At 32.4% G+C, this 11,737-nt stretch overlaps 1 protein-coding gene across 1 annotated transcript; it reads right to left on the bottom strand.

Moving 5' to 3' along the window:
- Positions 1–1,362: 1,362 nt before the first annotated feature.
- On the bottom strand, positions 1,363–8,611 carry LOC110096563 (casein kinase II subunit beta-1). The gene is made up of 5 exons (XM_020822582.2): positions 8,258–8,611; positions 4,649–4,867; positions 2,834–2,943; positions 2,582–2,747; positions 1,363–1,846 (listed from the first exon to the last, which is right to left on the bottom strand). The coding sequence occupies exons 1-5, from the start codon at positions 8,487–8,489 to the stop codon at positions 1,716–1,718; spliced, it is 858 nt and encodes a 285-aa protein (XP_020678241.1). The 5' UTR covers positions 8,490–8,611; the 3' UTR covers positions 1,363–1,715.
- Between the last annotated feature and the right edge of the window lie 3,126 nt (positions 8,612–11,737).

Genomic DNA, 11,737 nt, shown 5'->3' on the forward strand with positions numbered 1-11,737 from the left:
TTTGACCCGAAAATTGGAGATTGACCCGTTTTTGGACCCTAAAATTAGCAGTTTTTTGTTGGCACTGGGTCATTGCGGTCGGGTCGGGTTGACCTAGACCCAAAGTGGGTTGGGTTCGGATTGATCCGAATAGTGCCGGGTTAGTTTGTGTTCAACCTGAACCTGACCCGTGGCCCGAAATTGACACCCCTAAAAATATCCATCCTGTCGTGTCTTGTGTCAATCCACCTTTATAAAGATGAAGGGTGGAGTTTTTATTTTTATTATTATTATTATTATTATTATTATTTAAGATGAAGGGTGGAGTTAATTACACATTAAGTGGAGCTTTTTAGCACCTTTAGATAAAAGAAAATTGTGCATTTTGGGAGCTTTAAATAATACGTGTTTACCTTGGAGAACACAATGATGGGTTGGAAGGTGATAGTAATTATTTAGAAGTTCTTGTGTGAGTTTCTCCAAGTCAACTCTAGTAACTTAAATGTCCTCTTTTATTGATTTATACTTCCACCTCATAAGAAATTTGTGTTTTTTCCTTTTTTATTTATTGGCACCTCAGCTATAAATCTATAATGATCTGATCCACAAAAAAGAATGTTGGATAGGCACCTGCAAGTGATGATTTTGACCTACTAAAAAGAATTGTCCCACTCATTTGGAGGTTTGTTGACTCCTTTAATATTACATCTTTTATATTATAATTCAAGAATATATGCATTTGTGCCTAATTTTCTAATAATCTCAAATGACTCACATGCTCTAGTTTATAATTTTTAAAATTTTATAGTGGGTTATCTCTCAACTTGAATCCTAATCAATATATGATCTCTGATATTATGTCTTAAAATTTTTAAGTTTATTTATTTCATTAGTATATTTTATATTAGTCAATTTTAATTGTTTCCTAATATTATCATGAAGAATTTAAAATATTTTACAAAGGGAAATAGTGAATCATAAAACGAATGTAAAGTATGCTAGCAAGATTAATTAATTTCTTGAATCAACTAAAGCATAGAATTCATAATATATTGTTGTCTCATTTGTATGTTTACTCTAATATGCGCGAATTCGATCAAACAAAGAGTTTGAAAGTTCAATCATTAAATTGGAATAGATAAATATTCTCTCTTCTAAACGGTGCGGCATTTTTATCAAATAATCAAGATCTTTCTAAAACTCGATAAGTCTCATAATTGAACTCCAAATACTAATAATTCACATTCTATAGATCTTGGGGGATGATACATAAGATACCAGTGATCAATATAAATAAAAACTAGAACATTATTATGTGAAATGTTATATAAACTAAAACAAGCACGCAAATGCAGCATATATCAGTACCAAACACACAAGGAGAGCTTAGAACTCTTGATCTTTACTTCACAACAATGATCAAATGACCAAAAATAACTAGTAGAACTAACAAACAATCTGCCACATTAGTTTGGATGAAGCTCATGAAGAAATAATCAAATATAGTAAGGTTGGTTACACATGCTCTTTGGCTTGGCTGTAGCTACATAACAAGAAACAATTGACTTCATAAATTAGGCCAGATCTCATCACCAACAAAATTCTCACAAATTCAAATTCGTTGAACAATGGCCATCAAATTGCATGACTTGCGTCGATTGCTTTCTATAAAGCGGGAAAAGGAAAGTCTCAAGAGATTGGCTTTCACATAATCTGCAATCGTTTTTAGTCCCACATCAAGGTTTGTGGAGTTTGAAGCCAAATACTCTGGGAGTGTACCGTTGGGAGGCCTTATGGGGCTTCAGGTGCGGGTATGTCATCAAAAACAGATGAGGAAATGTTGTGCCGAAATAAGCTCCATCGATGTCTAAAAGGTCAAGAAATGCAACCAGAAAAACAAAAAAAATTCCAGGTATAAACATACTAGAACTAGAATTTAATGCAAAAATATGTTTTAATTCATACGAGTAGTAAAGAGGATTGTTCTTTAAGGAAAGTGTTTTAGCCGCAATTGAAACAAGGAGAAAAAACGTGGAAGTTGTCGTTTCAATAAATTTAGGCTTCGTTTGAGACAGTTTTTTACTGCTTCTTAAAGCAGTTTTCTAGTATAAAAATTTACTAAAAGCTGCTAAAATTTTTATACTAAAAAATTGTTTTAATAAACGGTAAGAAAGCCGTCCCAAACGAAGCCGTAGTTCTACCTTAACACCTGCCTGAAGGCTGAAAGTAACTAACAGTTTGAAATGTCATAATATTCAGAACTAGTAAAATACATTTGAAAACCTGCCTTTAATTCGTAGAACAGTTCCTTATTGATTATGCGCCTAGCTGTCTGGTTTAATCCAAAGGACAAAGAAGCGAGTTAAAAAAATGCATAAATTTATGCCTTGATCTATTGAACAAGAAGCATTTCCTATTCTATCATCTTCAAACATAACTGAAACCTTCATTTACTAAACCTAAAAAAATAACTTTAGAATTTCCCATGATAAAGAAACGGTCGGAAAACACAATGGCAAAACCTACTATGAAAAATCAACTGAGATTTTTATAATTTTATACGCAGAAATAAAAAGTTTGATCTTCAAGAACTGAAGGATACTGCCTTGGTGCCTGGACCTTGGGTAATAGACATCTTCACACTTGGGGCAGTAGATTTTCACAGCACTGGATCTAGAAATGTCTGACTGACCAACAGGAAGGCAGGGTTGTCCACAGCAGTAGACTCTGGGGCATCTTCCAAAGTCATAGTTCTTGTACTTGTCAAGCTGTAAGAATAATTTTTTCCGAAAGATTTTAAGAAGATATTTGCTACAAGGACAACCAAATCTTCCAAAGGAATAGGAGATCTCACCATTGCAGCCATCCCTTTGTTGGTCAGTATGTACCGAGCATGGATCAGGCCATAAAGCATCTCAGCTGCAGATTCAACCAACTCATTCTGCTCCTCTGTAAACATATCTCCTGGGAAGTTGCATTTCCAAGAGAGAGAAAAAAGAAGAAGTTATGATCGTACTTTCCACAATAAAAAGATCAAGTACTTCAAAAGTAAACTTGATATTGATTTGGGTAAAAGAAAGAATGGAAACGAAACCATAAATGTGATCCTTTGCCCACTGATGAATCAAAAGTTTACAAAATTGTGCTTGTTTAATTTAACTGGAAAAAAAAATACCAGAACAATTTTGAGGTGCTAAAATTTTGAAATAATCGATGTTATGGTTTTCTACATCTAAGAAGATGACTTCTTTCAGTCCAGAAAACGAATACAAGATATTCCCGAGTGCTTGAGTTTCAAGAACTTCCTCCACGGGTATCTTGGAAGTTGGAACTAATATAATCTGACGGCCTACTTAGACCAAACCTAACTATTTAAGATGGACCTCTTTCGAAGACAAAAGTGGGGCATGATAAGATATGATGGCAGTACATGACAATTCTAGAAAAGAAAGAATATTGAAATAAAATTGTTGGCAAAAATAGCTAAAAAGCTCGCGTGCGCGCACGTGTGTGTGTGTATATATATATATATATATATAAATGCTCAGGTGGATGAGTGGCTTTACTCTTAGAGACAGGATACGAAACATGCATATACGTGAAAAGGTTGGAGTAGCTCCGGTGGAATATAAGATCAGAGAGAGTTGTCTTATGTTTTGGTCACATAAAATGGTGGTCTCCCAATGACCCAATTAGAAGAGTAGATGTATTAGATTTGGCTTGTGTTAAGAAAGGTAGAGGTAGACCTAAAAAGACTTAGTAATAAAATATTAGAAGTGAACTTTGTTTATTAAATTTAAATGAGAATTTGACTCTTAACAAGACATAATGGAGAAAAGAATTCATGTAACCAACCCCACATATTGGATAAAGGCTTAATGTTGTTGTTGTTGGTGGAGATGGTGGTGGTGTTAACAATTCAAGAAAATATGATATAAGAGAAACAATTAAATAAAAATTTAAATTTATTAAAAAATAATATAAGGCTTAAAAATCTTATGCATAATTCAAAATATATATATAAAGAATTTTAAGCTACAAGCACTTAGTGCATGTGCATTTTTAATAGTGCAAGCAAAAAGAAGAGCACACCAAAAAATAATTAAGAAAAAAGAAAAATACATGTGCATATAGTTTCCAATTACACCCCAAAAAATAATAACAACATACCATTAATCATAATATTTCAATTAAATTATGTTACTAGCCTTTTACAATTCTTAAATAGGACAAATGAGATTGAAACCAGATAAACAAAGTCGAATATTTGACAACATATGCTCAAATATTTGAGTATAATAGAGTATGAAAAAGCATTGAGTACCAATATGACAACCATTTAGAAGTGTATCATTGCTTTCTATACCATTACTACAACAGACATGAGATGGCATATGCTCAAAAAGATTTCCTGAAAAAAGTGTATTTAATTTAATGACATGCCGAAAAAAATTTAATGAAGGTAGAGTAGTCCTTTGAAGAGAATTTGGTTCTTGAATTCAATTACTGGACAAAATCTAACATGCCATCTTTTGAGAAAAAATATAGGCTTATACATATGTGTATGCTTACGCAAGAATAGTTTTACCTACTACATATCTTTAAACCATTTTCATTTTTTGAAAACCAATATACTGATCACAAGATCATAATTGAAATGTTTGCTTACCATGAGAGGTTTCAACATCCAGAATCAGATCAAGAGCATAATCATAGTAAGGAACTTGGCTGCTTAACCCACACAGGTTGAAATCATCTTGTATGTACTCATCATCAACTTCACAAAAGAACTCATTTCCTTTCAAGCTACAGAACCATGAAATCCATGAAGTTTCATCTATATCAGAACCACTAACATCTGACTCTTCACAAACTGTTTCAGGTTCCTCTGTAGTGCAAACAAATTAAAAAATATAACATTTAAGTAGGATAAAATGTAAGAGAGCTTCAAATTGACAATTTAGTAAGCCGACCAACTGGACCAACTAAACATCAGCAACCTCAATTCAGGTCATCTGATTCAATTCTAAATTACAGGATGTGCGACTGGTACTGAGGCAGGATGATAGAATGTAAGCATAAAAAAAAAGTAAAATATGTTTCGTTTGAGGAAACTAATTGTTGAATTAAGTCATCAAATTTGCAAATTCATGTGTAATTAGCCTTAAGTTCAGAGTATTCTTCTCCTACAGATTTACTTAAATTTTAATAGGAATTATAGAAATGATTTACCACTAGACAATCTGTTAGATATTGGTTATAGATTTTAGGTTGTTTCTTGTATGGCTTGTAAAGCCATTAGTATAGCTTTCTATGTTGTTATTTTGTGCTTATAAATAGGAGCTTTAGGTTGTAATAGATTGGCATGGTTAAGCAATAAAGAACTTGTGCTCTACCATCTCCCTCTCTCCCTCCTCTCCCAAGATCAAGAAGAGGAAGTGCTTCTTCCTCTCAAGCATGATCTCACACAATCGAACAAAAATATCACTAAAACAGATCATGACTTTTATCTTGTACTTATGTTGACATTTTTTTTCTATCAGACACTCAGACTTCCCCAAATTTAAACGCAGATTTCACTCATCAAACAAAGCAACAAAATCTAAACAAGTATGGGCAATACCAGCAAAACAGCAACAAGTTTGAGGTATTTTCAGGTGTGATACATCACTATCATAAAATGCCTCGGAAGAAACTTTTCTTGTCAAAAGAATCATAATCATACCTTTACGAGTTCTTCTTAAGCATCAACAGAAGCATGCCAAACAATTTTTTGTTCTCCATGACCACAATCCCATCCCGCATTATCACCAAATGATCATAACTAAATACTCGAGGTTAAGAAAAAAAAAATTCAAACTTCCATTTTCAACCACAGTCAAACAAAGCAACAAAGTTGAACTAGTAGATGCAATATCAGTAAAACAGCAATAACTTTGACGTGTTTTCTGGAGTGCATGGTTTAAAATTGTGCAATAAGAGGCGCGCCTCAGCGCAATTATGTTCTTTTAAGCCTCAAAGCTTACACAATGAGAGTTGGGATTGAGGCGTACGCCTCACATTCACTGAGGCATGCCTCGCCTCATATTTTAGAGGTGTCCACCTCTTAAAATTAAAAAAAAAAATCTAACCTAATATATATCTATTGGTTCGCCGCCGCCCCACCCTCGCGCATCTTCGGTCATTTCCGAACCGAAACTAGGTTTCTTGTCCCTTCTTCTTTGAGCAATTTTTTCCCCTCTTCCTTCCATTCGACCAGCGTATACTTCCTTCCACCGTGAGTTGCTCTTCTCCTCTTGCTTGGAGTTCTCTTCTACCACGAGTTGGGCTGGAGTCTCCTTCGACCAATCGTTGAAAGCTCTTCTTCTTCGTGGTTGGAGTTTAGGGTTTATTGACAAAGGTGGAATAGCTTTACTTCCTCTTCTTCTTTGCACTCAAATGTGATTTTTTTGTTATACCATTGCATTTATCGACATCTTCCTTTGGTTTTCATTCATTTTTGATGAAATTCTTATGAGTTCTTATGTGATATGTCATTACTATTTATTTTTGGAATTATATGTTAATGAAGAGAATACTGTGATTTGGGAAATATAGAATTTTGAGTTTAACTATATTTCATGTTGTCTTATTATTGGGAGATTTTGATTTCACTTCATATCTTCTGCTTTTTTATGTTTTATATTATGCACTCATTAGTATATAAAAAATTTATCATTTTATGTTTACACAATCTTTTGATTTTGAGGCTTACGCCTCAAAACGCCTTGAAGCTTACGCCTTGCCTCACGAACGAAAAACGCCTCAATACCCGATTACGCAATTTTAAACATTGCTGGAGTGATACATCAACATCATGCAATGCCTGATAAGAAACCTGGGTTATCATAACAACTAATTATACCTTACCAGATCCTTCATAATTATCAAAAGTAGTCAAGCCATAAAATCTATCCTCTCCATGAAGGCAACCCATCCCCACTGCACGACACAACCTATCAGGGCATCCAATGCACTAAGTAATGTTTAACTTTCTACTCCATGCTCATTTATTCTACCTTTGTTTTGTTAGTTTCATTGCTAATCTGTTTGAGATTACTATGCTTCCATCTGTACGCTGCAAAGCATTCCCTAAAATTGTATTCTTTTGGGGAAGATATTGTACTAAAAACATTATAAAAAATTAATTTGGTTTTAAAAAGCTTTGGAAAATATGTGTGCATGATCATGTAAATTCAAATGTCAAGTGTTTTGTTGGAATTGACATCATATAAACAATAAAAGACAAGTTTCAAAATTTTCAGATATGCCAATTGCAATTTGTAATTAAATCGAAAAATTGTGTTGAGGCAGGAAAGGACTGATTATGCAAGTCAGATTTATGTGCTCTTTACCACATCGGAAGGGAAGGGAACACCTTGATAATTCAAAAACTATTTATAGAAATGGCTTCAATAGACGTATTAGTAGCCTGATAATGCAAAACCTATTTATAGAAACAACTTCAGCAGATATTTTCGATGACTGATATGGCAAAACCTATTCATAGAAACACCTTCAATAGGCATTTCATTATGGTGTGACACCTAAAATGATAGATGATCGAGGCATTCACAATTTCATATTGACAAAAGAGTTTTAAATTCAAGGCCCGGAATTAAAGTGAAAGATTAATAGCATCTAAGCTCAATAGCTTCTAAAGATAGGATCACAGAAGCTCAAAAAAAAGGCAAACTAATATGATTTTTATTAGCAATGATTTACAATCGATACCATACTAAGAATATCACCAAGTACAATTCCCTTGAAATTGTCTGCAGCACCTGATGATCATACAGATTTAGAAAGAACATCCTTCGTTCAACCAGTTCCAAGCCAAGAATCGCGAAATTCTGTCAATTACAGGTTGGAATTTTTTTAAAAAAATTCTCATTGGTGGGAATCTGAAAGACATAAACCACTAACGCCCAAATTGCTAAACAGTGAGTCATAAAAAAACCCAATAAATTTTTTCTAAGCTCTCAAAACGCCAGCTCCTTGACAAGAAAAGCCTAAACTTCATTAGATAACCCAATCCTTTCTTAGTCAAAGCTCAACTTCTTGGGAGAAACCTCTGACATAAAAGCCGACTACAACTACCAATAATCCAACCCCTTCTTGTATGAATCCAAAATTAGCTCAAAGAGCCATACAAGCGTACTATAATCAGCAGCTACAAAAAAAGTGAATCAAAGCTTCAAGGGAACATCATTTAAAAAAAAAAACAAAGAAAGCTCACCATCCGAGCACTTGTTATTGGAGACAGCAGCGACGAAGCGGCCGGACTGCTTCCCGGAGGAGGCGGAAGGCACATTCAAATACTCCTTCGCCTTGCCGTTGAGCACCCGGGAGATCACCGGCGACGACTTGTCATGTTGCTTGTGGAGCACATCGTTGATCCGCTTCCGTTCGAGGGATCCAATCTCAACCTTGGATCCGCTCACCCCTCCTGCTCTGCGATCCCTTTGCATCTCCCTCTCGCCCCTCACAATTCCCCGCCTTTAGTTTTCAATTGACGCGAGCCGGCATGGGATGGATAAACCAGGAGCCGAACCCTACGTGAAAGAAAAAAAAAACCTATTTTTCCCTTTGTGGAGATTTATTGAATGGTTTTCGGTGGGTAGAAGAGGAGAAAAAAAGGTCGTCTCCGTTCTAACTTTTTTTAAATAAAAAAAAATCATGCGCCGACCTGTTATGGGCCCGTTAGGGATTTCTTGTTTTTTTGTCTTTTCGTTTTTTTTATATTTTATATGTTTATATTTTAATGTAACATAAATTTAGCATAGCAAAAATTATAAAAATATACTTAAATTTTGATATTGCAATAAAACACTTCAAATAATTTAATTGAAGTCTACCTCAAACCACAAAAAATAATAATAATAACTTTATTTACTTTTTAAAATTTTATATTATTATCATTTATTCTTTATTCCAATATTATTATCATCTCTTTGTATCACTTTTGCATGAAAAAATTATATTAGAACATAATAATCAAAATTTTATTATGATAAATTAAAATTTTAGAATTCATTTTAAAATAAATACATATGACCATTTTAAAAAATTGACAATGAAATAGAATTAGATATCAGAGAGTCAATGATATTTTAATATATTGAAAAAAAATCATGTAATTGTATTGATAGTAAAATAATAATTTAACTCTTTTAGAAAATGAAGAGTTGATATTATAAATTATAAGTTTTTTATTATCTTATATTTCATCTTTTAAAAAAATAAATTAAAAAAAAACTACAAAAACTAATTTCAAGCTCTATTGAAATTTTTTGGAGCATTTGAAAAGCATAATTTATGCACCCACTAGAAAAATTTTCTAACTCTCCTTCTATAGTATATCATATTTGAGCAAGGATCATTCCATATTCGAACCGTATTTGCATTCTATGCTAATGTGGATCAAACATTGTTTAAACAAGATTCGAATGTAGTTGAAATCTTATTCGAATAAGCTTTGAATATAGCTCAAATATGAATCAAACATTATTCAGACAAGATGTAAATGATTCATTAGATAATTTGTGCAAGAGCTACTTATTTAATTTTATTAAAATTTTGAATAGCTTATCTTAATGTAGACCTACAACCTCAATCGTGATGGTTGTTCTCCTCTTCCAAGGTATATGGGGGATAAAAGTTCATGCTAGTTGTCAAAGAACTCTGTCAAACATGAACAATCAATCTATTGTAAAAATATAAATTGAAATTATAGTAAAGTTTAATTACGCTTCTTGACCTCCTCATTTGTATATATGACGGCAAAGGGTTGGTCTCTTATATCCTCCACCTTTAGATATTTCTACATCTCATCCCCAACATATGATGACAAGGGATCATTGACTATATCATTAACAGTTACCACATCACTTTTCATCTTTGCCCAGGAGCAAAATGTTTCTCTTCTAGTTTATCATCCTCGATACTCTCTCCCCAAGAAACTCGGAGCATCTCCTTCCAATTATAAGATGCCTTCATAAGCTTAATTTTATCATGATATAAAAAATCCAATAATAATGTACCATGTTGGGCCATTCATCTTTAAGATAATAGCTTTATAATACACTATCCCATCTCAATGTCCTCTCACATGACTTCCAATCCTATGGATACTTTGAAATATCTTTCTGATCTGCAGTCAACCTAAGCATCACATTTAAGATCTTTCTGAGATAAATTTAACAAAGTAATAACATAAATGGAATGATAGAGTAGAGAGTAAAGAGGATCTTAATATAAAAAATAAACCCTTGTCAATTGACTTAGGGAATTTAATAATTATGTTTAGGATATGACCACTCCAAATCACTACTACATGCAAAGGGCATACGATTCAATGATTGATTTGGTGATTTTACAATATATTATATGATTTTGCATAGTCACATTTCAATGGAGGTCATTAGAGAGTAATCATATATCCTCCAAGAATTGGCAAACATTTATACTTCCCATGAGTTAAGATAAATTCTAAGAACGAGAATATTATAGGTCAAATGGTCAATCAATTTAAGCTAGGGCAAGTCATGCCCAAGCTATGGAGATCAATAAGTTGACTTGCCTATTTTGGGAGAACTCGAGCAACACATTATATTTCTTCTATATATTTATTCAAGTAATTAATTAGTTATGATCGTGAAGTAGATTGAGTTACTTTTGATCAGATATTTTTAGTATGAACAAAGACCGCGAATAAGTGCAAATCTCTAATAAGTGCAAATCTCTAATAGAGATTTTGAAATCAATTTAATGATATGAGGTTTTATACAAAGTTTTATCTAATAATTAAACTCAACTTAAGTGTATTCAACATTCTATTATCCAAAGTAAAGGATAAATCCTATTGTTTTATTTTAAAATTATTCTAAATATATATATTTATTTAGGAATAAGAGAGTAAACACAATGTCATGTTAAGTACAAGGTAAGTTGAGAGTGTAAGCAAGCTGTTTAATATATTGGTATTTATAAGCAATAGAAGGACAAATAACATACATAAAAGTAATTTAAGTTTGCATATTTTTCTTCAAATATTGAAATCTATTAATGGAACCATAAGTGTTTTATTTAAGAGCTACTTTCAACTAACATTCTAGTACAAAAAATTTCTTTAAAGAAAGATTTCTCACTGTTTATTAAAGCAATTTTCTAGTACAAAAAATTAAATTTTTGTATTAAAAAACAATAAGAAAGCCGTTCCAAACAAAATCTAAATTTACAAAATAAAAGAAGCACCAATTTTTTAAGGCTTTGTTTGGGACTGCTTTTTCATTGATTCTTAAAACAACTTTGTAGTACAAAAATTAAAAATTTTATACTCAAAAGCTAAAATTGGATAACTTTTCACTTTTGTCCAATTTTCAAGAAATTTATGCTAAGAAATTCTTGTTGACTGTAATAAAAAAGTTTCGGCTTCATTTGGTATGACTTTTATATTATTTTTTAAGATAGAATTTTAGTACAAAAATTTAAAATTTTATACTAAAATTCTGCTTTAAGAAGCAATAAAAAAGTCGTCCCAAATAAAGCCCAAGTCTAAGGCTTCATTTGGGACAACTTTCTTATTGTTTTCTAAAAAGTTTTTTAATGCAAAGATTTTTTGAAATAAAAATTTTGATATAAAAAATAACTTTAAAAAATTGTCCCAAATAAAACCTAAATAATGGTTAAACACATTACAGTTATAAAATAAACTGGA

The sequence above is a fragment of the Dendrobium catenatum genome, unplaced genomic scaffold, assembly GCF_001605985.2.
Source record: "Dendrobium catenatum unplaced genomic scaffold, ASM160598v2 fragScaff_scaffold_1220, whole genome shotgun sequence".
NCBI lineage: Eukaryota > Viridiplantae > Streptophyta > Magnoliopsida > Asparagales > Orchidaceae > Dendrobium > Dendrobium catenatum.